The sequence below is a fragment of the Arachis hypogaea genome, chromosome 2, assembly GCF_003086295.3.
Source record: "Arachis hypogaea cultivar Tifrunner chromosome 2, arahy.Tifrunner.gnm2.J5K5, whole genome shotgun sequence".
NCBI classification, from domain to species: Eukaryota; Viridiplantae; Streptophyta; class Magnoliopsida; order Fabales; family Fabaceae; genus Arachis; species Arachis hypogaea.
Window position 1 is genome coordinate 83,962,364 of NC_092037.1, and position 27,867 is coordinate 83,990,230.

The 27,867-nt window shown below is 34.0% G+C and overlaps 2 protein-coding genes across 4 annotated transcripts; both read right to left on the reverse strand.

Moving 5' to 3' along the window:
• Positions 1 to 11,061: 11,061 nt before the first annotated feature.
• LOC112748281 (uncharacterized) lies at positions 11,062 to 14,450 on the reverse strand. 3 transcript variants are annotated; one of them, XR_011873418.1, is made up of 4 exons: positions 12,688 to 14,450; positions 11,831 to 11,994; positions 11,579 to 11,683; positions 11,062 to 11,272 (listed from the first exon to the last, which is right to left on the reverse strand). XR_011873418.1 is itself a non-coding variant. In XM_072219141.1 (2 exons), the coding sequence occupies exons 1-2, from the start codon at positions 14,317 to 14,319 to the stop codon at positions 11,929 to 11,931; spliced, it is 1,698 nt and encodes a 565-aa protein (XP_072075242.1). In that variant the 5' UTR covers positions 14,320 to 14,450; the 3' UTR covers positions 11,062 to 11,928. The 3 variants fall into 3 exon arrangements, 1 of the variants encoding a protein (XP_072075242.1); XR_011873417.1 differs by having other exon boundaries at positions 11,062 to 11,683; XM_072219141.1 differs by having other exon boundaries at positions 11,062 to 11,994.
• A 2,337-nt stretch (positions 14,451 to 16,787) lies between these two features.
• LOC112748305 (aldo-keto reductase family 4 member C10) lies at positions 16,788 to 21,696 on the reverse strand. The gene is made up of 7 exons (XM_025796530.3): positions 21,210 to 21,696; positions 20,384 to 20,434; positions 19,328 to 19,404; positions 18,405 to 18,492; positions 17,983 to 18,237; positions 17,408 to 17,647; positions 16,788 to 17,099 (listed from the first exon to the last, which is right to left on the reverse strand). The coding sequence occupies exons 1-7, from the start codon at positions 21,342 to 21,344 to the stop codon at positions 17,016 to 17,018; spliced, it is 930 nt and encodes a 309-aa protein (XP_025652315.1). The 5' UTR covers positions 21,345 to 21,696; the 3' UTR covers positions 16,788 to 17,015.
• Between the last annotated feature and the right edge of the window lie 6,171 nt (positions 21,697 to 27,867).

Genomic DNA, 27,867 nt, shown 5'->3' on the forward strand with positions numbered 1-27,867 from the left:
ATGCCATATTGGCTCAGAACAAAATGTTGACTCAACAAGTCAATATTATTTCTCAGAGTTTGAATAGTTTGCAAAATGCATCTAACAGTACTAAAGAAGCATCTTCTAAAGAAGAAGCTTACGATCCTGAGAACCCTGCAATGGCAGAGGTGAATTACATGAGTGAAGCCTATGGAAACACCTATAATCCATCATGGAGAAATCATCCAAATTTCTCATGGAAGGATCAACAAAAGCCTCAACAAGGCTTTAACAATAATAATGGTGGAAGAAACAGGTTTAGCAATGGCAAGCCTTTTCCATCATCCTCTCAGCAACAGACAGAGAATTTTGAGCAGAGCCCCTCTAGCTTAGCAAACATAGTCTTTGATCTATCTAAGGCCACTTTCAGTTTCATAAATGAAACAAGGTCCTCTATTAGAAATTTGGAGGCACAAGTGGGTCATCTGAGTAAAAGGGTTACTGAAAATCCTCCTAGTACTCTCCCAAGCAATACAGAAGAGAATCCCAAAAGAGAGTGCAAGGCCATAACCGTGACCAACATGGCCAAACCTGGAGAGAGTGAAAAGGCAGTGATTCCCAGTGAGAAAGACCTCAGGGAACGTCCACTTGCCATTAAGGAGTACCCCCAATGAGGAACCAAAGTAATCTGAGGCTCATACAGAGACCATAGAGATTCCATTGAACTTTCTTTTACCATTCATGAGCTCTGATGACTATTCATCTTCTGAAAAAGATGAAGATATTACTGAAGAGCAAGATGCCCAGTATTTAGGAGCAATCATGAAGCTGAATGCCAAACTATTTGGTAATGAGACTTGAGAGGATGAACCTCCATTGCTCATTAATAAACTGAATACTTGGGTTCAGCACACTTTACCTCAAAAGAAACATGATTCTGGTAAATTTTTAATACCATGTACCATAGGCACCATGATCTTTGAGAAGGCTCTGTGTGACCTAGGCTCAGATATTAACTTCATGCCACTCTCTGTAATGGAGAAACTAGGAATCTTTGAGGTACAAGCTGTAAGAATCTCACTAGAGATGGCAGACAAATCACTGAAATAGGCTTATGGACTAGTAGAGGACGTGCTAGTGAAGGTTGAAGGCCTTTACATCCCTGCTGATTTCATAATCCTAGACACTGGAAAGGAGGAGGATGAATCCATCATCCTTGGCAGACCTTTCCTAACCACAGCAAAAGTTGTGATTGATGTTGACAGAGGAGAGTTGGTCCTTCAATTGAATGAGGACTACCTTGTATTGAAGACTCAAGGTTCTCCTTCTGTACATATGGAGAAGAAGCATGAAAAGCTTCTCTCAATACAAAATCAAACAAGGCCCCTACATTCAAACTCTAAGTTTGGTGTTGGGAGGCCACAACCAAACTCTAAGTTTGGTGTTGAGAGGCCACAACCAAAATTTAAGTTTGGTGTTGAGAGGACACAACCATGCTCTGATTATCTGTGAGCCTCCATGAGAGCCCACTGTCAAGCTATTGACATTAAAGAAGCGCTTGTTGGGAGGCAACCCAATTTTTATTTATCTATGTTATTTTATGTTTTCTTTAGGTTGATGATCATGTGGAGTCACAAAAATAACTGCAAAAATCAAAGCAAAATAAAAAATAGCATTAAAAACAGCACACCCTTGGAAGAAAAACTTACTAAGGGTAGCAGGATGGACGTTAAATGCCCAGTCTGGCACCATTTTGGGTGTTTAACACCAAAAATGGGCACCAGACTGGCGTTTAACGCTAGAACAGAGCACCAAGTCGGTGTTAAACGCCAAAAACAAGCAACAGCTTGGCGTTAAACGCCAAGAAAGGTATAAAAGCTGGCGTTTAATGCTAGAAACAGGCAGCAGTCTGGCGTTAAACGCCAGAATTGCACTCTGAGAGCATTTTTGCACGCCTAAATGGTGCAGGGATGAGAAATCATTGACACTTCAGGATCTATGGACCCCACAGGATCCCCACCACCCTCCATCTCCTCCATTTTCTTCTTTTTCCCCTTCTTTCTTTCTTCTTTTACTCGGGGACGAGCAAACCTTCTAAGTTTAGTGTGGAAAAATGTTGCTTTTTTATTTTTCCATAACCATTTATGGCACCTAAGGCCGGAGAAACCTCTAGAAAGAGGAAAGGGAAGACAGTTGCTTGTAACTCCAAGTCATGAGAGATGGAGAGATTCATCTCAACAGCCCATCACTAGAAAAAGGATGGAGCAAACGAGAGAGCCCACTCATGGACCTCAACAAGAGCATGAGGAATTCCATCATCAAGAAATCCCTGAGATGCCTCAAGGGATATATTTTCCTCCACACAACTATTGGGAGCAACTAAGGATAGGAGCACCAAAAGCACTAAGGATGGAGCAACAAAGGCAAGGAAGAGACATAGAGGAGCTCAAGCACTCCATAAGATCTTCAAGAGGAAGAACTAGCCGCCATCATTAAGGTGGACTCGTTCTTTGATTTTCTTGTTCTTATTTTTCTGTTTTTCGAATTTGATGCTTTATGTTGTCTATGTTTGTGTCTTCATTACATGATCATTAGTATCTAGTGTCTATGTCTTAAAGCTATGAATAATTCTATAAATCCTTCACCTCTCTTGAATGAAAAATGTGTCTAATTACAAAAGAACAAGAAGTACTTAGATTTCAAATTTTATCTTGAAATTAGTTTCATTATTTTGATATGGTGGCAATACTTTTTGTTTTTTGAATAAATGCTTGAACAGTGCATATTTTTATAGTGAAGTTTATGAATGTTAAAATTGTTGGCTCTTGAAAGAATGATGAACAAAGAGAAATATTATTGATAATCTGAAAAATCATGAAATTGATTCTTGAAGCAAGAAAAAGCAGTGAATAACAAGCTTGCGGGAAAAAAATGGCGAAAAAAAGAGAAAGAAAGAAAAAGCAAGAAGAAAAAGTCAATAGCCCTTTAAACCAAAAGGCAAGGGTAAGAAGGATCCAAGACTTTGAGCATTAATGGATAGGAGGGTCTAAGGAAATAAAATCCAGGTCTAAGCGGCTAAATCAAGTTGTCCCTAACCATATGCTTGTGTCATGAAGGTCCAAGTGAAAAGCTTGAGACTGAGTGGTTAAAGTCGTGATCCAAAGCAAAAAGAGTGTGCTTAAGAACTTTGGACACCTCTAATTGGAGACTTTAGCAAAGCTGAGTCACAATCTGAAAAGGTTCACCCAGTTATGTGTCTATGGCATTTATGTATCCGGTGGTAATACTGAAAAACAAAGTGCTTAGGGCCACGGCCACGACTCATAAAGTAGCTATGTTCAAGAATCAACGTACTGAACTAGGAGAATCAATAACACTATCTAAAATTCTGAGTTCCTATAGATGCCAATCATTCTGAATTTCAAAGGATAAAGTGAGATGCCAAAAATGTTCAGAAGCAAAAAGCTACTAGCCCCGGTCATCTAATTGGGACTAAGTTTCATTGATATTGTGAGATTCATTGTATATTCTCTTCTTTTTATTCTATTTTGTTTTCAGTTGCTTGGGGACAAGCAACAATTTAAGTTTGGTATTGTGATGAGTGGATGATTTATACGCTTTTTGGCATTGTTTTTAGATAGTTTTTAGTAGGATCTAGCTACTTTTTAGTATATTTTTATTAGTTTTTAAGAAAAATTCACATTTCTGAACTTTACTATGAGATTGTGTGTTTTTCTGTGATTTCAGGTATTTTCTGGCTGAAATTGAGGGACCTGAGCAAAAATTTGATTCAGAGGCTGAAAAAGGACTGCTGATGCTGTTGGATTCTGACCTCCCTGCATTCGAAATGGATTTTTTTGACGAACGGATTTTCTATCGATAAAGAAATTCACAAATATAATCGCGTTGTAAGTATAGTTCCTAAACCAACAGAGAATCCTTTCGTGCAAAAGTTTTGGTTGTCACAAGTAACAAAACCCAATAAAATTTATAACCGAAGTATTTAAACCTCGAGTCGTCTTCTCAAGGAATTGCAGGGAGGTGTGTTTATTATTGGTTATGGAAAAAGTATATTTTTGGGTTTTTGAAATAAGGAATAAGTAATTTAAATGACGAGAAAAATAAATTAATAATTAAGAAGATCTCGTGGCAAGGTATGAGAACTGGAAATCCTATCCTAGTTATCCTTATCAGATATGATGAGAATTGGATTTTGCTCCCACTTAGTTAATCCTTACTAAATAAAGGAAAGTCAAGTGGACTAATTAATTTGATCCCTCAAGTCCTAGTCAATTCCTAAGAAAAGACTAGAGTTATTGGAATTCAAATTAATCAGCAAAGAATTCCAATTTCAATCAACAGCTGAGTTTGATAACTCAAGTCTTACTAATTACTCAACCAAAGCTAAGAGTGTAAAAATCTAAATTAAAATCATAAATATGAAATACCTCAAATTTATATTAAATAAGAAAATCAATCTGAACATAAAGAGTTTATAAACCAAATTGATAAAATAAATAAAAGGAACATTGAACCTGAAAATTGAGATGTAGAAATCCTAATCCTAAAAGAAATCCTAAATCCCAAAATCTAAGAGAGATGAGAGAACCTCTCTCTCTAAAAACTATATCTAAAAACTAAAATTGTGAATTATCAATGTTGTATATGAATTGTTCTCTTGATGAATGGATGGATTCCCCACTTTATAGCCTCTAATCTGTGCTTCTGGGCTTGGATCTGGGCCAAAAGATGGTTCAGAAATCGCTAGGGGCGTTTTCTGTAATTTTTGCACATGGCGTCTGTCACGCGTACGCGTGGGTCACGCGTTCGCGTCATCTGGAGTTTTGCTCTTCCGAGCGTCCGCGTCAATTGCGTTCTGCTCAAAACATGCGTCCACGTCGTCCATGCGTTCACGTCATCCATGCGTTCGCGTCACTGCTTTTTGCGCTAAGCACGCGTCCGCGTCGTCCACGCGTTCGCGTCGCTGCTTTTTCTTCAAAACTCCATTTTTGTGCTTTCCTTCCAGTTTTGTATGTCTTCTTTTTGTATGAAACCTGAAAATACTTACACACAAATCACAGCATCGAATGGTAATAAAAGATAATTAAATTTAATATTTTTAAAGCATAAGAAACATGTTTTCGCATATATCATAAAATGAGGAAGGAATAGTAAAACCATGCAATTTACATGAATAAGTGGGTGAAGATTTGATAAAAATACTTAATTTAAGCACGATGACTCATAAAATAGGGGTTTATCAGAGCTACAAAAACCCAAATGGCGCGCTCTCAATTGCGTTGGAAATTAGACATCTTGGGCTTTCCAGCAATATATAATAGTCCATACTTAGCCCGAGTTTTGATGACACAAACTGGCATTCAAACGCCAACTTTCTGCCTTGTTCTGGCGTTAAACGCCAGAAACAGGATAGAAGCTGCAGTTAAACGCCCAAACTGGCAAAAAAACTGGCGTTTAACTCCAAGAAAAGTCTCTACACATGAAAGCTTCAATGCTCAACCTAAGCACACACCAAGTGGGCCCGGAAGTGGATTTCTGCATCATCTACTTATTTCTGTAACCCTAGAAACTAGTTTAGTATAAATAGGACTTTTTACTATTGTACTAACATCTTGAGATCATTTTTGAGACTATATTTGGATTTCTTTTGATCTCTTGATCAAGTTTTGGGGGCTGGCTATTCGGCCATGCCTGGACCTTCATCACTTATGTATTTTCAACGGTGAAGTTTCTACACACCATAGATTAAGGTGTGGAGCTCTGCTGTTCCTCGAGTATTAATGCAAAGTACTATTGTTCTTCTATTCAATTCAAAGTTATTCTTATTCTAAGATGTTCACTCGCACTTCAACCGGATGAATGTGATGATCCGTGACACTCATCACTATTCTCAATTTATGAACGCGTGCTTGACAAACACTTCCGTTCTACCTGTGAAAGCTAGAGTATGTATCTCTTGGGTTTCTAATCAACGATTCACATCGACTCCCCTCTGACAATGGGGCATCTGAATTCGATATTAGAATCTCCGTGGTATAGGCTAGAATCAATTGGCAGCATTCCTGAGATCCGGAAAGTCTAAACCTTGTCTGTGGTATTCCGAGTAGGATCTGGGAAGGGATGACTGTGACAAGCTTCAAACTCGCGACTGTGGGGCGTAGTGACAGACGCAAAAGGATCATTGGATCTTATTCTGACACGATCGAGAACCAGCAGCTGATTAGCCATGCAGTAGCTGTGCCTGGTATTTTTTATCCAAGACAAGAAATTCGATAGTTGAGCCGTATAGAAACCGTAGAGGACCATTTTCACTGAGAGGACGGGAGGTAGCCATTGACAACGGTGATCCCCAACATACAGCTTGCCATGGAAAGGAGTATGAATGATTGAATGAAGACAGTAGGAAAGCAGATATTCAGAAAGGAATAACGCATCTACATACGCTTATCTGAAATTCCCACCAATGAATTACATAAGTATCTCTATCTTTATTTTATGTTTATTTATCTTTTAATTATCAAAGCTTCATAACTATTTGAATCTGCCTGACTGAGATTTACAAGATGACCGTAGCTTGCTTCAAGCCGACAATCTCCGTGGGATCGACCCTTACTCACGTAAGGTTTATTACTTGGACGACCCAGTACACTTGTTGGTTAGTTGTGCGAAGTTGTGAAAAAGAGTTGAGATTACAATTGTGCGTACCAAGTTATTGGCGCCATTGAGATAACAACTTCGTGCACCATTCATTATGGATGGAATAAATAGTGTTTATGGTTGATAGATTTTCAGAAATGTTTTACATAATAAGTCTTATTATAGCGGTGGTTTAAGTTGTGCTTATTAATGTCGAAATTATACAGAGTCGGTGGGTCCTATATCCGAAGAGGAATAGAGCCTTGGAAGTGGAGGGACCGGCTGATGCGCTACAACCTTATTTAAAGGAAGCGGGTTTTGTCCATGTGGCACGAGCTAGAGATTTTCACTTCCATAACTTACTCCTGTCGACCTTTGTTGAGAAATGATGTCTAGAGAGACCCATTTGTTTCACATGACACAGGGTAACTGTACCATCACCCTTTAAGATGTTGCTTATCACCTTAGCTAGCAAATGCATGGGGAGTCGGTTGGTAGTTACAACTGTGATTTTCAAACTCATTATGGTTGCGACACATGGGAGATGGTTCATGAGGCGCTTGGAATGTTCCCTCTGAATCAGGAACCACAAGAGGGTGTGCAGCAAGCTGTGTCTTTTGTCATTAAGATGACGTGATTGAAAACTCGTGTGAAACAGATGTCTGCTGACGCTGCATGAAATGTGCTTCCGCAATGTGAGCCTTATTACATATTGAGATTGATTGGTAGACTACTGGTGACAGATAAATTGAGCGTGAGCATACATGTTAGATAGATCTCATTGATTACTGATTTCGGAAGATGCATAGACTACTCATGGAGTTCTGTCATACGTTGCACTAGATTGGACCCGCTCCTCGTTTGACTCAAACTCTTCAAAAACCAAATCAGCATTGATTCGGCCATTGGGGGAGAAGAGCAAATTTTGTAGGGGATTCAGTTATTCCTGCCTAACTAGGTCTTGGCGCACAACCTATTGGGATTGGACATGAGGAAGATGAACTACTACCAACGTCCACAAACTCAATGCAAAGTTTCATCACTTGTTCAGTCATAATTTTTCTGTGGCAATTGAACATAGCTCACAAGTTATTGTCATCCTTTAATTAGAATATCTTATATACTGAATATTTCGTTCGACGTCCAATGAAATGTTAATAACCAATTTTTCTAAGGTACTTAATTCCAAGTATATCAATATTGACCAAAATCATATTTTTAAACTCTGTCAATGAATGCAACTACTAAGTATGTATAATAACATCACTGTTTTTAAAATATGCACCATCATCTTTACGTGGTATTGTTTCATTTGGATAAACAACAATTATATACTTAGTAGCCATTTAGGGAATTTATCTTTAGGAAAAAAAAATATATGATATCTGAAATTTATTTTATATATATATATATATATATATATATATATATACAGAGAGGCATCTTTCCTGATAATTTCGCATGTAACATGTGCACTATAGTACCAAGATCTCTCTAATAATTTTGCAGTCAATAATTGTGCAATTCTAATAGGCAAATACTATTTTGTTGCGCAGGTAGTGTGTGCACAATAACATTGTTAGTTAATTTTATATTCCCTGTGAAATAGTGATAATGTTTTTTTTGTGTAACTAAATAGTGATAATGTTTAAAACGGTAAAAAAAATTAAAAAACTATAAATATTGAAAAATATGAATTTTTTATTTATATAAAAAAAAGTTTCCACAATACATCATGCTTGTTTAGGTACCATTAAGTGGATAAAAAATATTTTTTATTTTTTAATGTATTTGATAAATTTTTTGTAGTAAAAATAAAAATACTAAAAAAATAAAAAATATATTTTTTTAGAAGCTACAATTTACATCTTTTTTAAAATATTTTTTTTAAAAAAATATTTTTTACATAATAAATAAATAAATAAATAATTTTATATTGTTATACCTAAATATAATTTATAAATAAAAAAAAATTTTTGTATGAAATATTTAAATATAAATTTTTTTTTATAAAATCTTCTAAGAAAATAACTCAAAAAAAAAATTTCTTATAAATTTACCCAAACAAGCCATTGTAGGTTGTGGTCATGTAACTTTTTTTTATTACTTCATAAAGTTATGTTTTATATTTGTTATTAATTTACTATATCTAATTAGCTATCAATTACAAAAGGAAATTTAAGTTTCAAATGACACATTTCACTTTTGGAAAAAATTTAAAAAATCTATACAATCTGTACAATAAAAACTCTATAAAAGTATTCACCAAGTAAAACAGGAAAGGGGAAAAAAAATAAGCATGCTAAAAAATTTGTTAATAAAATAATAATAATAGAAACTTCTCAAATTCTTGAGGCATTCAATATAATGAAAGATAAAAACACCTTCGATTTTAAACTATTTTTTTCCATGGTATTTTTCAATCTAATAAATTAATAATTAATTTATCATAAATTTATGTTTTATTTTAAAATTTGTTATTAAACAATAAATTATTGCATACACAAAATAAAATTTAAAGAAAAAATTTCACTCCTTTCTCTTAAGAGATGCTAAAATGACACTCTCCTCCTCTTTATTTGTAAAATATATATTTTTCTCTCTTATAATTTTTAAAAAACCTCCTTGATTCATTTTAAATTTTTTGTATAACTAATATTAATTTTATCCATTTTTCAAAAAAAAATAAATTATTTTTTACAAAAATACTCTTTAACAAAAATTTTATTTTTTGTCTTTAAATTTTACTTACCCAAATATCTTTTAATAAATTATTTTTTATTGATTAAATTGTATTTATCAAAATATTTTTAAAAAAATTTAATAATTAAATTATTTTTCTAAGATACCTTTCAATAATTTTTTAATTATTCAATTGTGATTTTACCAAAATTTTCGTTAACAATTATTTTTATATATTACTATTAATTTTTTATTTTAATATATATTATTTTAATATTAAATAAAAAATCATACCACCGTTAATATGTATAACAATTAATATATATTGATATTGAAAAAAAAAATATTACCAAGATTTTTTTTATTTAATGTTAGGATAATATATATTGATGTTGAAAAATTAATAGTAAAAATATAACTATAATTGTTAATGAAAATTTTGATAAAATTACAAAATTAAAAAATTATTGAAGGGTTTTTAGAAAGAAATAATTTAATTATTAATTTTTTTAAAATATTTTGGTAAAAATATAACTTAATCAATAAAAAATAATTTATTAAAGAGTATTTTGGTAAGTAAAATTTAATGAAAAAAATAAAATTTTTGTTTAAGGGTATTTTTTAGAAAATAATTTATTTCTTAAAAAATAGTTAAAGTTAACATTAATTAACACAAAAAATTTAAAATAGATTAAAAAGGAGATTTTTTAAAAGTTATATGAGAGAAAAATGTATATCTTACATATAAAAAAAAGTATCATTTTAACATCTCTCATAAGAGAGAAATAAAATTTTCTCAAATTTAAATTACTGACACTTATTTAAACAGATAAATGAAGTGAATTAACTAATCATTTGACGAGTGTATTGGTCGAAATATTTTCTATTGCTTCTTTAATATGTATCAAAACTGCCGTTAGCAAGGCCCGGAAACAAAATTTTGGATCTTTAGTATAGCTACAATGGATTAATGCAAATACTAAACAAAATGCACCCTAGCCTAATCTCAATACAAATACTCAAATACTGCCAAATGGATTGGTATGCCTAGAGAAATATTAATTTTAAGGGAAGTTAAGATTCTGGGTAGATAAACTATTTTTTAAATTTATCCTTAAAAATTTTTTTTAATCAAATTGATTCATTAAAGATTAAAAATTAATCATATTTATTTTTCAGTTATCTCATTAACAATTTCTATTAACGATTGATATTGTAATACATTCTTTGATAATATACATAATATATGACCTGACTAATTGAACATTGACAAAATGTGTTTAAAAAAATTTATCAATTTAGTCGTTAGGTTATATTGGGAATATGATTTATGTAATTAGGAAAAATCACTAATATTGACGAAAATTATTAATGGAGTAACCGAAGGAAAAATATAATTAATTTGTAATATTTAAAAGACCAATTTGATTGATAAAATCTTTTAGAAACGAATTTTAAAAATGTTTCATTTTCAAAGACTAATTTGACTATTAATCCTTAAAATTTTCTGAAATAAAAGATATTAAAACATTGAATATAGGTCCATTCAAATATTATTTGTGCACCAAAGCTAAGATACTTAGCATGGAGACAGGAAGAATACCAATCTTGAAAAAAGATAGAGGAGTTAGGATGAGTCAAAGAAGTTGTGAAGGCCAGAATGTGGAGATAATGAAACTGAATAGCAAGCGTGAGGTTTTTCTTTAGGCCATTCTGATATATATATAAAAGAAAAGGAAAAATGAACTGTACAAATCTCACTTGAGAGCAAAACCATCAACTTCCCTTCTCATGAACTTTGTTGGTTACATTGTTAAAGCTACCACAAGCCTAGGATGCTTAAGATAACATCAGAATCTCCAAAATATTTGATTACATTAATGCTTTGCCGTCAAGCATAAAACAAAAAGCAGTTTCATAATCTAAGAAACGATCCAACAATGCCGGTACTTCGATATCTCTGATGTAGTACCTGAAAAAAAGGAAGACAAAGTTTCCAGTAAGATCAGCTGCGAATCCAGCATTCCTCCAGTTCGCAAGTATTCTACTCAAGATCCTAGAGCAGCTTAACCAACATTTTGATACGGCTTACAAAACCCAAAAACCCTTCGTATTGCTTAATAAATCAATTACTTATTCCTATTAAGAACAACAAAAGTTTCGCGTCAGGCATTATTACAGTGAAGGTGCAGAATTCCCTTGAATCTGTCTCTCCAAAGAGAGCACAAAATACTAACAACGGCACGTGAGCAGTGACCAGCAAAAAGAATCACAATACCTAGCAAAAGTAGTAATTGCTTGAATTGCTTAACTGTCATGTCCTGGTTCGATCTTTAGGAGTGGCATTTATGCAACAGGGTTTGATGAGCAGCCCCCCTACCTCCTAAAAGGTGAACACAGACGGGTTCAGGAATTAGGCGTTAACTTCCGGCTAGAGGATACCAGCAGGTTAAGGCCTGGTTAGCTAAAAAAGAGCAGTGGCCAGAAATAATGTTTCTATGCAAGCCAATTTCTTCAACCAAATACCGACCTTCATATGTTAAAGCTGATAACCTTATGATCAAAGATATTTTTCACATATCTTTCGAATATCCATCTGAGATAATGAAAATATGAGAACTGTCAACGTCATTGGATTCCTTTGGATGTTCTAAGGATCCGATCCACTTCCACTGGAATCGTAGTCTTGCAATCCTACATAGAAATCATTTAAAGAAAAAACACAAAACTTTTAGAACATATATGTGCAGATTGCAGAATCATATTAAGATGAAACCATGCATGAATTCAGTTAGTGTTATAACTAAGACCAATTTGCAAGCCAGTACTAACATAAGTATGCACTGTTTGTTAAAAATAAATTAAAATAAGAATAATAAAGAAAAAGACCCTTCCAAAAATGATTACAACCAAAATCAGCAACAACCTTTGATGGTGCAAAATCATACATTGTTTGGGAAAAAAAGTTCATGAGGCAAACACTTGTTTCGATTGTATATAATTCATAAAAGCAAGTCAAGATTTTTGAAATAAGGTACATGGTATCATGTTATTGAATTCACATGCCAAATCATGGGATTAATATTATGATAGATTTCAAATACAAAAAGGATAAAGCACTTGAGAAATTAGATATTATTTTGGATGACCTGAAACAGCCTCACAATATCAATTACCAAGGACTTCGTAAGTAATTAGAATTACTTAAAAAAGAGTTAAGAATATCATCATCTTAATTAAATGGAAACACCATAAAGAAACATCGAATTCAACATTGAAGGCAATATATAGTTCAACATCCGGAGAAGGAAAAAGAAACATGCACTTTTCAAAAAAGAAAAACAAAGTAAATATTAACTGAAGCATATAGGACATAATTTCTCTCACCTCTATCTTTAGCAAACCTCTACTTATCATTTCACGAAGAAATTTCTCTGCTCTTTCATTATCATTTTTGTCAAAAAGAGCATAAACAATTGTTTCATAACTTACACAATCAGGCAGGTAACCATTGCTTTCCATTTTTGAGAGCAAGGTTATCGCTTCATCAAATAACCCCTCTTTACAAAGTCCGTTGATCATAATATTATAAGTCCTAACTTCTAGACAATAGTTGTTGGTCAAAAGATGTTGAAAAAACTCTTTTGCATTGTTTAATCTTCCACATTTGCACAACCCATCAAGAAGAGTATTGTACGTGTCCACGTCCGGACTAATCCCTTTGTCAAGAATCTGTCGGAATAACGCAATTGCCTCATCAACACGTTGGACTTTGCACAAACCATCTACCACGATATTGAAAGTTATTAAACTAGGAGACTGACCATTATCATGCATCTCAGCAAGAAGACCCAGTGCACAGGAAATTCTTTGTGATTTACACATGCCATCAATAAGAGAATTGTATGTTACAATATCAGGAACCAAATTTTTGTGACGCATTTGTTTAAAGAGTTCTATGGCTTTATCCACTCTCTTATTCTTACAATATCCATTGATCATAGTGTTGTAACTCCTAACATTAGGAACCAAACCACTTTTCATCATATCATCAAATAACTCAGCTGCCTTATTGACGTCATTTCTTATGACGTATCCATTCATTAGAGCATTGTAAGGGACAACATTCAGCTTATGGCCTCCTAATGACATCCTATCCAACACACTTTGTGCTTCGCCGATTCGCCCTTCCTTACACAATGCATCTATCAATATACTAAAGGTATATACATCGGGCTCGATGCCCTTTTTCCCCATTTCATTAAGCAATTGAGCAGCTTCATCTAATCGACTTATGATGCAAAAACCAAGAATTAGGGAACTATAAGTGATGACATCAGGAGAAATCCCCCTTGAAATCATCTTAGAAAACAACTCGCTCGCCTCGATTACAAGCCCATCTTTACACAGCGCATCGATGACAGTATTGTACAGTACTACATTAGGTTTTACCGGCTGTGTCTCCAATTTTTCTAGCAACTTAACAGCAGCTCCTGTGTGCCCTATTTTACAAAGCCCATTGGTCAAAGTGTTATAACTGACCTCGTTGAGCTGAAACCCTAGCGCTCTTACCCTATCATGAAACGCTAATGCTTCCCTAACCTTGCAGTTTATACAGAACCCTTTGATGAGTGTCGTTAGAGTTATAACATCAAATTCATAACCAATCTTGATAATCTTACCCAAAACAGAAAAAGCGAAGTCCATATGACCCAAATGGCAGAAACAATTCAACAATATATTGAGTGCAATAAGGCTAGGAATGATTCCCCTATTTTCCATTTGCAAGAAAAGGGAAACAGCAGTGGGGTATTGTTTGATCTTAACCAGAGAAGAAAGAATCTTACTGAATTCGAGTTGAGAAGGTGGATTGGGGTTGTTGAGAAGGGTGGTGAAAGAGGCAACAGCATCATCGACATTAACAACGGGTGAAGGAGGAAGATGGTAGAGCCTGCGGGATGGAACAGGGGGAAACAAACTGAAGAGATTTGCGCGCGCACACCTTCTTGTGATTCTCATTGTACCTTTACCGTAGTCAAAGTGGGACAAAGGCACAAAGCCTTGCCTTCAAGGCTTCAACCCCTTAAGCAAGGAGCAAGGTCTACCATTGTGAAATGTGACCACAGCTGCAGAGTTGAGAGAGGTAACGCTTTTTGATAGAAAAAAAAAATTCATAAATTTTTTATAAAGTTTTGGAGTAATTAATTTAAGGTCGAAACTCAAGATGGAGTTATTTCAAATAAATAGCTATTAGATAATAATTTAGCCAAATATATTAAATTATTTAACTATTTTTAGTAATTAATTTTACATAAAATTAATTATATCTGAATTTTTATTTTAATAGAAATCAATGTCTAAGAAAATTTTAGTAAAATATTTTAGTCTTTAATAAATTTTAATTATTAAATAAGTATTTAAAATTTATTTTATTAAATAAATTAATGGGGTAAAATATTAAATTGGTCTCCTATATTTGGGCGTAATTTTATTTTAGTCCTTAAAGTTTAAAGTGTCCTATTTGAATTCAAAAAAGTTTCATTTAGCATCAATTTAGTCCTACAGTGAAATCAAACTTAAATAATTAACGGAATATTCTACATAACAACAGCACAAGAACAAAAATCGATAATCTGGAGAACAAATACAAGCTCTAAAGGCACAAAATCAACTGTTAATACACCAATATATTTAGTTATTATTTTTTTATAATATAAATAAAATATTTTCTATAGAACTAAAGAGAATGATAAATAAATGTATTGATGCATCAACGGTTGATTTTGTGCTTCTGGAGCTTGTACTTGTTCTCCAAATTATTGATTTTGTTCTTGTACTGTTGTTATGTAGGACATTCCGTTAATTAGGACATTCCATTAATTATTTAACTTTGACCTGTGGGACTAAAATGATGCTAAATGAAACTTTTTTGATTCAAATAGGACACTTTAAACCTTAAGGATTAAAACAGAATTACGCCCAAACATAGGGGACCAATTATAAAAAAATGATAAATAAATGTATTGATGCATCAACGGTTGATTTTGTACCTCTAGAGCTTGTACTTGTTATCCAGATTATCGATTTTGTTCTTGTACAGTTGTTATGTAGGACATTCCGTTAATTATTTAAGTTTGATTTTACTGTGGGACTAAATTGATGCTAAATGAAACTTTTTTTGTTTCAAATAGAACACTTTAAACCTTAAGGATTAAAACAGAATTACACCCAAATATAAGAGACTAATTTAATACTTTACCCTAAATTAATGTTTATATAAAATTGCTTATTAATTTATATTACTTATTAATTTGCCAACAAGTAATAGCTCAAATGATATAATTTATTTGTACTTATCTAAAAATTTACTCCTAATTTTGGTAAAAAAAAAGTTTTTAAGATTTATTATATCTTTATTAAATAGTGATAATAATTGATTCATCTAATTTTTTATTAAAATTTAATGTAAAAATTAATTTATCTAATAAAATAAAATATTAAAGACTGATTTAGTAATTAAAATAATAAAATGTATTGACTATTAAAATATGGATTAAAATTTTTGAATTTGGATCCTCTAAATTTAAGATTTTCACTTTAGAGGATAAAGTGAGAAATGAGAGATCTCTTATCATCGAATGTTTTCTCTCTCATATTTTATCTTAGTCCCACTTATAAAATAAATGATGATAGATCATACTTTTTCCTCTAAAATAAAATTCAAAATTTAGAAGATTTAAATCCAAAATTTTTTAAAGTGTCTGACTAAAATTTTATAGAAGACTGATTTTATTTTAAATGTGAAACGGCAACAATAATAATAAGAAGGAAATATAAGATGGTGTTTTACACTTTTTACATAGAGAGAAAAAAGAGTTTCTATACACTAAAGAGTTATAAGTGAGTGAGAAATGGTGAAGATTTATTGTTAGATATTTTTTGGAAAATATTGTGCCAATAGTTTTGAAAGAGAAAGAGACATTTTTTAGGAAATATTGTGTCTTATTTGGTATTTTTGTGACCTTCATTCATGTAGAGAAAGAGACATTTTTTAATATATTACAAAAGTTTGTGTGTCATTTTGATCATTTTGTTGCTTGTAATATTTCGCTGCTTACTAAGACTAAGAGGGATTTCTTAACATCAATTGTATTGTATAAGAGAGATGATGGTCGTATTGGATCAAGGCATGTGATGCTGCAAATTGCTTGCAATTCGGAGATCCAACGTGAGTTGAAAGGTGAACTGCATTAAGGGTATTTTTGTGGAATAAAAAATGTGATTATATGGTACTAGTTATTTTGCCCCAACCCTTTCATTAATCTAACAAAATATTATACAGACATAAAATATCCACCATTAAATATATATATTATTTAATTTATTTTTAATGTATATTTTATCCTAATGTCTAATTTGGTGGTTGATGTTTTTGTGTAGGCAATGATTTATCTAATCTAACATATCGGCTTATTATATACTAGCAATAAACAAACATGAATATGGATTGCCCAAAAACTCTGCGAGTTTGACACAAAATCCAGTAGTCTGATGGCAAATTATTATTTATTACAACCATCATACAGAAGAACATACACCATGAATGCCAGATACTGGAAACATTCAAAAGGTTTGATCTAGTTAATATTTCCACCCCAAATTATGTAAACAGTTACAGTTCAATGTCCAAATGCTCAATGTGGGAATCTGTTCCATTATTCACCATCCCAGAGTTCTTCAATTGTTTTGTACCCATCAGGTATTTCGCTCATAAATTCTTCACCAGCAACCACTCTCTCCTGCATAAATAAATCATGCAATCGGAACTAAACACTAGTTTTTAATTTTTAGTATATTAATGATAATCGTGTACTTCTTTTCAACTAATGATTTTGTTTTAGCCAAATATTATTTCTTTGTGAAGATAGTAACAGTTAAATGTCAAAAGCATATGTCATTTTAGACAAATCAATATATTAAAAATTCACTCCAGATACATTTATTTTTGGATGTACCAAACAATTTGTCCAAAGTCCAAAGAGGTATTTAGTTTGATTCAGAGAAAATATATAACAAGTTACCGAAACGATTGCATGAAGTGACTTGCCTGCTTAATTTCAGAGAACTTGGCCAGCAAATCCTCAGGTATAGACCAATCAAACAAATCAAAGTTCTCTTTGATTCTGGTAGCACTTGTGCTCTTGGGAAGTACACTGTTTCCCATCTGTAAACCCCACCTAAGAGCTATTTGCGCTGGTGTCTTCCCCAGCTTCTCTGCAACAGTGTGAAGAACTGGATCCATAAGAATATTAGTCCTACTTAATCCTTTACCAAGCGGCGAATAACCCTGAATAAAGATAAATAGTTAGTAAAGGGTGACAGCTCAGAATCATGGAAGATTCCTATCCATATTCCACCTGTTTCAAAAATAATTGCCAATTTCGACATAGTGATCATTGAGAAAATCGACATAACGACAGTTATTTGCAAACATGAAGAGTACTTATTTGAGTTGCTGCACAGATAAAGGTACATGGACATTAAATTTTTTAAAACATAGGGTACTAGAATTGAGAATACATACACGTGTAAGCTCCACGAGTTTAGATGGACTCTCGAGTTTGATTGCATTGGTTAAAACCAGGTAATTATTATGCTAAGACCTCAAATTTGAATACTCACAGATAAGTGCACTCCCTTGGAGTTACAGAACTCATGCAACTTTGGTTGCTGCAATGAAGGATGCAATTCCACTTGGTTAACAGCCGGAGGAACTTGTGCAACCTCCAATAGATCCTGAAGCTTCTTTACACTGAAATTGCTTACCCCAATAGCTCGGGCCTTCCTGGAATTGTAGAGTTCCTCCATTGCTCTCCATGTGCTTGGTATGTCAGGTTTAGTACATACCCCGTTTTTTATGCTGACTGGCCAGTGAATCTACAATAACTTGTAAAATATGGTAAAGAAAGTCTTAATATTAGAACTTGGCTTGAGTTACAGTGTAATAAACACAATTAATAGAATATGATGTATGAATATATTAAAAACACAATTAATAGCATATGATGTATGAATATCTTAAAATTCAGTGTGGTTTTACATACAAGGTAGAGATCCAGATAGTCTAGTTGCAAATTCCGCAAAGTTCTATCCAATGCCTTTGGGACATCTTCCGGCGAGTGATCAGTGCACCTAAAACATTTGTAAGACAAGTTAAGAAGAAGGGAATGTACCTCAAGATTTGGTGTTACATTGCATATAAAACCGAATTTAAGGAACAAGGTTATTATTTGCTAAGGCCATACAAGTGACAAAAGACTTTCAACAAGTAACCATCATATTTTAGTAGAGTCTTCCAAAAATTTTATGGTGTACTTTCTTTAAGATTGAAATCTATCATCTCTCTTTCTTGTACATGATTCACCTAATAAACATTTCTATTCAATGCAGGGTTCTAGGTTTTTAGAATTATGACTTGCACAGGAAATTGATTATACTTGATTCTACTCATTTCTCTTTTTGAAGAGGTTGAACTTGTGAATTTTCTGGCGCAATTCTTTCTTATAACTCACATTCTATGGTCAGTTATGTTTTTCCTTTCCCTTCTTTATGTTGGGCTACGAAAGAGATAACTTCTTGCAGATTGGTAGGCCTGAAACAGAGCATTCTTCATACAAGTATTATTTCAGGTCTAGTGCAGGAAGAGTATCAACATCTTTTTGCATAGTTAGGTAACTAAAATTATTGTAGCAGAAAAAAGGAGCCCATGGTTCAGATCAAACAGGTTTTATGGTGTTTATAGATTCATGAAGATCAGCATTACCATTCTTCTAGATTGGACTTACAAGCAAATTGTAATATCATTAATGATGCTAATGTTAGGATTCTTTGTATCAAGCTAAGGCAATGTCATAAAACTTAACTCTGAAACACGAAATGATTTTTCAAGAAAATATTGGAACCTTGCCAATTAGAATGTGTTTTAAATAAGTAAAAAAGTTTAGAAGTTGAAAGAAAACAGACAAACCACAACTTTGAAGTGATCCACATTTCATCACGCTTAACAACCCCATTGGCGAACAACTCCTTCAAGGCATCTCCAATCTACATAAATTTTACATGTGTTAACAGATAGAAAGAGAGTACTATGGCAGTGCAATACAAGAAGAGGATAAAAACTGTGGCATTAACTTGAAATATGAATTTTATGACCAAAATAAACTAAATGGTGAGTTGCACTTCACTTGTGAGCCTTAAAGTTTCTATTATGCCTTTGCTTTAATCCACATAAAAGATCCTATTTAAAGAATGTGCATGGCAAATTCCATATAATAAGCATTTAGGCATACCCAAAAAGATCCTATTTCCAAGCAGTCAAGCAACCTCGGATAAATTTTTTTATTATTATTGTTTCATTTTTTGAAAAAGTTTATTGATATCGAATGAACCAGGAAACACATCATGCAAATGTCGGCCTATACGCCTACGTGTTATTGATATTAATTCAAGTAAATGCAAACCAATCAAGAGCCTTAAGTACTCTTAGCTTAGAGAGACTTGTTCCTTTCAAAAGGGATTTGTTAAGGAATACATTCTGGCTAGTCCTTCGGTGGAACATCAAGGAGTGTTCCAAATTCACAATGCTTTGTCAAAAACTACTGCTGAACTACTCCTTTTTACCCTTTTATGTAAGGTTCTGTTTTATATAATTACTATAAACAACATATAGTTTTTAAGCTAAAGGTTACATATATGGTTTCATTAGCAAATTTCTATGTTTTCATTAAAGCTGAAAACAAGGTAAATAATTGATTAAGCCAACAATCTAGCAAAAGTTCATGATTAAGCGTCAAGCCTTAAATTTTATACAAGATGGAAGGAAAGTTAAGGGGAATCATTTGAATAGCAGCTTGCTCAATTACAAATTTACAACTTTATTTTATTTTCAAGTTTTCAATCATTTTCATCTTATGTTGTATCAAGAAAAGGGAGAATAGCATAACAAAAGGAAACATGTATATGGCATTATATTATAAACCCCAACTTACATCTTTTTCAAATGTGTAAGTAAAACAACTCTCACCTCCTTTTCATTTCCATAAATATGAGCACAATCTATATGTCGATACCCAACCTGCATTGACAATTTGACATTATGAAATTAATCCATTTCCAAAACTAAGGCATATTAGTTAAAATGAAGTAGTAATCATATACAAAGAGGGAAAGGTTAAGTATGTCTGCAAAGTGAAAAAAAAAAGATATTGGGGACTGTTTAGTTTATCTATTGCTCAAATTTTGTAAACCAAAAAAAAAAAAAAATCATGTGAGAAACACATACCAGTAAATCACTGTTAATCTAAGTCCTGAACCATGTAGTAAACATGATTAATTGATTACCTTAAAATTAACACATAACTAACACACATCTGTTTCTGTCTCCCATAGAAGTAAGAAAGCTAGAGTTTAAACGAGTGAATAGTCATCCAAAAGAACAGATGTGATTGAACTATTGTATACCGATTTTTTCGTGCAGCCTTTAAATAGTATTCTTAAAGCCCCACAAAATCTCAGACAAAACGCAGGAGCCAATTATGAGATATGAAAATTTGGCTCCTCCATTGAGACTCTTGGCCTATCTAGTCGTTGTAGCCGGCCTAAATAGGCTGAGTGCCTCTTTTGTTCGACATACTCAGCAAACTCTTCTACGTTCGAATTTCGATGGATAGTACATTCAAATTAATTTTATAATTTATATATATACTTTAAGATGTTTTACATAGATATTTATCTATAATCAAAACTGTTAAACACATATTCAAAAGAAAAAGGACGTCAATACAACAAAATAAAACGATTCATCAAAATTCCAAGTTTAGCATAGTATATGAGGTTAATGGATATGGAACCTTGATAGCAGTGGCTAAAGTGTGAGCAACGTCAGCAGATCCAACACGCCAAGTTCCCAAGCCAATTGAAGGTATCTTAGCCCCTGTATTCAACTCGAAGAACCGAAGATCTTCTTCACCCATTTTTGTATTCATCGAAGAAAGAGGTCAACGGAGCATGGAGAAGTTCGTTAAACACATTCTTATTGTTATGATTATGATGATTTATGAGGGAATCAATTAATCAAAGGATTCCGCTAGGGGAGATCTTCTTAATCAAATGCCGTTTTGCGGAAACAGAGCGTTACAATCACTGAGCAAATGAAAATTAACGATGTATTCTATGGATATTCTGCCACGTGTACTAACCGACTAAGAATAATTAACAAACGAGAGGAACTATTCCGTGAAGATTCTATGAACAGCTCCATTGATGGAACTATAAAAAATAATTCTATGAACATCTTTTGTCATTTCTCATTTTTATCACTATATGAACTTGTTACTTAATTTTCATATCTTTTAACACTCTATAATGCCACGGTTTTTTGTATAATAATAAAATATTTTATTTTATGAAACTTTCATATTTTGGAGAGGATTTTAACAAGCAAAATTAGTTTTGGTAAAAATAATTAATTTATTTACTTTTAATTGAATCCAATAGTTTTTATGGTTTAAATATCCCTCCTAGAAAACATAAAGAGAAATTGGGCAAATTGCATAAATAAAGAAATATGAGCAATGCTAGGAGACCAGTAACATTTGTGATTGGTAGCCATCAACTAGCCATCAATGATGATTTGATGGTGTGAGATTGGTGTGAGATTTTATCCAATGGCTCACCTTTCTCTGCTGGTTACATGCTGGCCAAAATGCAATAAAATTGTTGGCTTCTTAGACTTTTCTTTGAAATAAAATGATGAATTAATATTACGCAATTATAATTTTTTAAATTACAAAATATTTATATCCTATATTTACTTTATATAAATTGTAATATAGTATAGAAGTTTATGTAAAAAGTAAAAAATGACTATTATTGTAAATTTTTATCGAATGTATGAAGGTGTCAGTAACCTAGGTGTGAATTTTGAAAGCAATTACAGAAGCATGAGAGAACAGAAAGAGCAGAAAGTGAGAAATCAAAGAGAGAAAAAGACGGGTTCTGTTCTTGAATTGAAGAAGGGAAAGTGAAAAATTAGCTACAGTAACAGAGTTCTACAGTTTATAAAGAAAAGAGGGAGTGTGAGCTGGCTCTAACTAACTAGCTTCTAGAGAGTTCTAGCTTAACAGCTAACTAACTGTAACTAACTAATAGCAACTTGTACACCAGCTTGTACTTGCTTAGCTGGCTTAGCTCTAAGCATAATGTCAATACATCTATCATCATCTCTAGTTTCCTTTTCTTCTGTTTTCTTCAACATACAAGCTTGTTTCTGAGCTGCTTCTGTGATCTGTTCTTGGACTGCTTCAGTAACATTTAACCTCTCTCTGAAGTGCAAAAAGGCTTCGGATGGAATTGCCTTTGTGAGAATGTCAGTTACTTGAACTGCTCCTGGGATGTGGCTCACTCTTATGCGCTTGTTGTTGACATGATCTCTCACAAAGTGGAGATCAATTTCAAAGTGCTTGGACTTTGAATGCAGAATGAGGTTTGCAGCCAGAAATACTGCACTCTGGTTGTCGCAGTATAGCATAGGAGACTCCTTGGGAGAGAATTGAAGCTAACACAGCAGGTTGTTTATCCAAATTAACTCAGCTACTAGGTCTACCATGCTCATGTACTCTGCTTCTGTACTGGACCTAGCAACTGCAGTCTGCTTTCTTGAAGCCCAAGATACCAAGTTTGACCCCAAGAACACACAATAGCCACTGGTGGATTTCCTATCATCAGGATCCCCAGCCCAGTCCGAATCACTGTAGGCATTGATTAACATAGAATTCTCTTTCTTTAGATTCAACCCATAGTTTGCAGTTCCACTCAAATACCTCAGCACTCTTTTTACCATTTTTCAATGACATTCCAATGGAGTTTGAACAAACTGTGCCAGCTTGTGTACACTAAAGGATATTTCAGGTCTTGTTATAGTCAAGTATTGCAGGCTGTTAATCAGGGACCTGTAAAGGGTTGGGTCATGAAAATTTGCACCTCCAAAGGATGATAACTTGACTGTGGAGGGTAATGGAGTGTGGCAGGCAGTGCATCCTACCATGTTTGCCTTCCTTAGTAGCTCCTTGATGTACTTTTGTTGGGTGAGAATCAGTCCGCCACTACTTGTTCTTGTCACCTGAATGCCAAGAAAATAGTGCAGGCTTCCCATATCTTTTAGGGCAAACATGTTGTTTAGCTTCTTGATAACTTGATTGATTGTGCTTTCAGAATCACCAATGACTATAATATCATCTACATAGACTAACACAAACATTCTTTCTCCTTGACGGCTGCTTTGAAACACAAAGACATCAGACTTTGTGGGGGTGAAGCCAACATCTTTCAGACCGGATGCTAGCTTGCTGTACCATTCTCTTGGTGCTTGTTTTAGGCTATAGAGGGCCTTTGTCAGCTTGCACACTAGTGATGAATCTCCCTGTTCATACCCTTGAGGCTGCTTCATGTATACTTCTTCTATTAAGTCCCCATGTAGAAAAGCATTATTAACATCGAGCTGCCTTATTGTCCATGAGTTCGCCAAAGCAATGGTCAGAATTACTCTGATAGATGTAGGTTTCACTACAGGACTGTTAGTCTCTGTAAAGTCGAATACGGATCTTTGGGCATAGCCTTAAGCCATCAACCTTGGCTTGTATTTCTGCAAAGAACCGTCAGAGTTGTACTTTGCTCTAAAAATCCACCTACTTCCTATTGCCTCTCTGTTTGGTGGCAACCGCACTAGTTTGCATGTATTATTTTTCATCAATGCATCATATTCCAGGTCCATTGCTTTTTTCCACTCTGGCATGTTAAGTGCTTGCTTCACACTTCTAGGCTCTAGGCTAGCTTGAAATGCTTTTGGTCTCACAATTCCCACCTTGCTTTGAGTGACCATTGACTCAGAGATTGGCAGGACTATCTCTATGTCATTGATTGGTATGGGGACAGGTACTGATGAGACTGCTATAGGTCTTTGAGAGTTTCTTGCTATGGAAGGAAGTGTTGAAGGTGGGATTGGCTGCATTGTTCTATCTGAGACTGACTGAAGTGGTTGCTGTGTTGAGGCTGGAGTCAATGGGCTTGATGGTGAACCTGAGCCTTGGGCTGATTGACTTGTTAGAGGTGAATTTGGTTGAATTTGAGCGGGTTGAGAGGGGAGGACTGGCTGCATTCTTAGAGATGAGCTTGTAGCATTTTGTGCTGTTACTGTGTCTATTAAAATTGGAAGTATAGGAATGGTAGGTGGCTGTGATGCTTGATCAATTGAGGATGCTGGCAATTGACTTCTTTCTTTGAGTTTCTCAAAAGGAAATTTGTCTTCAACAAATACTACATTTCGGGTGATTATTGTCTTTCCATCTTGGGTAAGGCATTTATAGCCCTTGTGAGTTGTGCTATAGCCAATAAATATACAGGGTGAGGATCTGAAGTCCAATTTATGTCTATTATAGGGTCTTTGATGAGGAAAACAAAGATAGCCAAGACTCTAAGATCTGCCTATGTTGGTGTTTTGCCAAAGAGCTTTTCTGTGGGGGATACTCTTTCTAAGACTGGTGTAGGCAGCAGATTGATCAGCTTCACCCCAGAATTTTGTTGGCATAGAAGCACCAGCCAAGAGTGTGAGCCCCATTCCACTATATGTCTGTGCATTTGTTCTGCTGAGCCATTTTGTTAATGGACGTGAGGGCAGGAGAACCTGTGCTGCACTCCTTTTTCCTTTAAGATTTTAGACAAACTAACATACTCAGGTGCATTATCAAATTGTAACATTTTTAATTTCGTATTCAATTGCAATTCAACCATTTGTTGGAAGTGACAAAAAACTAATTTAATTTGAGCTCTAGATTTAATAAGGTAAAGCCAAATGAACTTCAAAAAGGCATCAATAAAAATCACAAAGTACCAGTTTCCACTACTATCTGGCAGGGGTGCAAGTCCCCAAATGTCTTAATAGACAAGATCTAATGGTAATGTATATACTGTTTGTGAGGGTAAGAATGGCAATTGATGTGACTTTTTAATACAACAAGCTTCACAGACTTCTTTATTAGGTGTAAAAGAAAGATTACAAGACTTAAATATTTTTGACACTACACTTGGATTTGCATGACCTAATCTTGCATGCCAAATTAGAAATTTATTTGACTGTGTTAGTAAAGAGATATAGACTGAGGATGTGTGTGCAGTAGTGATATCCCCAAACTTATACAAGCCTCTATCAACACTCCCTTGGAGGAGGAGTTCTTTACTTCCCTGTGATTTAATGCAGCATTTGTCAGCATGAAATTCAAAGAAAAATCTATTATCACAGCAGAATTGATGTACACTCATAAAATTTTTTGTGATTTTAGGTACATGAAATGAAGCAGTTTTGTTAGGAATAGTAATTTAGAGCTCAAATCAGTGTTAAAGCACATTTTTCCAACATGGTGAATATGCAAACCTAAACCATCTCCTATGACAACTTGTTCATCTCCTGTGTATTCTTCTTTCTCCATTAGGTTCTGTGCATCATGAGTGACATGATGTGTAGCTCCTAAATCCAGGTACCAGTTTGGATCTTGCATGGTTGAAGGTGTTGTCAACACATTACTATAGTTTGCCTTTGGCTGAGTGATCTGATTATTGCTACCATAGGTATCTTCATACTGTTCTTTGTCATATCTGTACTAGCAGAATTTGGCTGTGTGTCCTACTTTATCACAGACCTGACATTGTGGCCTGCCATCTCCTTGCATTGTTCTTCCTCTACCATATTGACTTTTGCCATGACCTTTACTACTGTCAAATTCTTGTGTATATCTTCCTGCATTTTGAGTCATTCTTCCTCCTTCATAGGAGCCTCTGTCTCCTTGAGACATTCTTCTTGTTTTGCCACAAAAGTTATCTCTAAAATTTTCTCTGCCTACAGAGTTCTGAGAATAGAACTGACTTTGTTGAGCTTGTGTGTATTGTGAGTGCTGAGCTATATTTGCTTGCATAAGAGTTTCACATTTTATAAATCTTGCTAACATGCTTTCATGAGCTAGCAACGGTGCTTCTAATTCTCCTACTGTTATGCTAGTAGATCTTGCTAACACAGAGGTCATGACATTTCTATATTCTTCAGTTAAACCATGTAAGATTACATTAATATGATCACTCTCCTTTATTGGTTCACCAACAGAAGCTAATGCATCAATATTACTCTTTATCGACAGAACATACTCAGTGACTGACGTACCTATCTAGATCGTGCTCAATTTGTTGTTCAGCTGCATTACCTTGGCCTTGATTTGAGATGCGAAGTGATCTTCTAGCCTTTTCTAGATCTGGTGTGTGAGCGTGCACCCAACCATTCTTGTAGTAAAGGGATTCGACATTGAGGCCAGTAACCAAGACTTCAAGAGAGTATCTTGCCGCTTCCATTTCTGGAACTCTGGATTTGCTGTACCATTTGGAAGAAACACTTGAGGAATGTCCTCTCCAGTGAGATGATTCAACATGCCATTGCTTTTGATTGTTGACTCTACTTGATCTTTCCACTGTAGGTAGTTATTTTCAGCCAGCTTCATGGATATAGGAGTTGCAACAAAATTTTGCGCTATGATTCTCGAGCAGTCTTCAGTCAGAGATTCAATTGGTTGCTTGCGGAAGCTATGGCATCATAAGCTCTGATACCATGAAGGTATCAGTAACCTAGGTGTGAATCTTGAAAGCAATTACAGAAGCATGAAAGAATAGAGAGAGAGAGCAGAGAGTGAGAAATCAAAGAGAGAAGAAGAGGGGTTCTGTTCTTGAATTGAAGAAGAAGGGAAAGTGAGAAATTAGCTACAGTAACATAGTTCTACAGCTTATAAAGGAAAGAGGGAGTATGAGCTGGCTCTAACTAACTAGCTTCTAGAAAGTTCTAGCTTAACAGCTAACTAACTGTAACTAACTAGTAGCAACTTGTACACCAATAATCTCTGAAATCACTTAACGCACATATCACGGCATCGAATAGTAATAAGAGAGGATTAATATTAGCAAATATAAGGCCAAAGAAGCATAGTTTCAATCATAGCACAAAATCAGGAAGGAAAACGTAAACTCATGCAAATCATATGAATAAGTGTATGAAAGATTGATAAAATCCACTCAATTGAGCACAAGATAAACCATAAAATAGTGGTTTATCAACCAGCTTGTACTTGCTTAGCTGGCTTAGCTCTAAGCATAATGTCAATACATCCATCAAGGTTTATGTGCAAATTGATTATTATTGTAAGGGAGTCCCTCAGATAAAAAAGCTGAAAATGTCTTTTTATAAAGATGTTTTTTAATAATTAAAATTTAACACATATAATCGATTAAATCGTATTATTTTTGTCAAAATTAGGCTAGACAAATTGATTTGACTAAAAAATGGTGAATCAAATCTTGAACTAATCTAAATTAATATTATTTTTTATTGAAAATGACTACAATATCCTATTATAGAAAATGACTAAAATACTTCTATTATATATATTCATTTTGAGAATCATAAATTTTAGTCTTTTA

Bases quoted from the DNA above. Each gene is read 5' to 3' on its own strand.
- LOC112748281 (XM_072219141.1), bottom strand. From the start codon at position 14,319: ATGAGAATCACAAGAAGGTGTGCGCGCGCAAATCTCTTCAGTTTGTTT. The intron at 11,995-12,687 runs GTGAGAGAAATT...ATTTCTATGTAG, and splicing joins GAGGTTTGCTAAAGATAGAG to GATTGCAAGACTACGATTCC.
- LOC112748305 (XM_025796530.3), bottom strand. From the start codon at position 21,344: ATGAATACAAAAATGGGTGAAGAAGATCTTCGGTTCTTCGAGTTGAAT. The intron at 18,238-18,404 runs GTATGTAAAACC...AAGTTATTGTAG, and splicing joins ACTATCTGGATCTCTACCTT to ATTCACTGGCCAGTCAGCAT. The intron at 17,648-17,982 runs GTGAGTATTCAA...ATCTTTATTCAG, and splicing joins CCAAGGGAGTGCACTTATCT to GGTTATTCGCCGCTTGGTAA.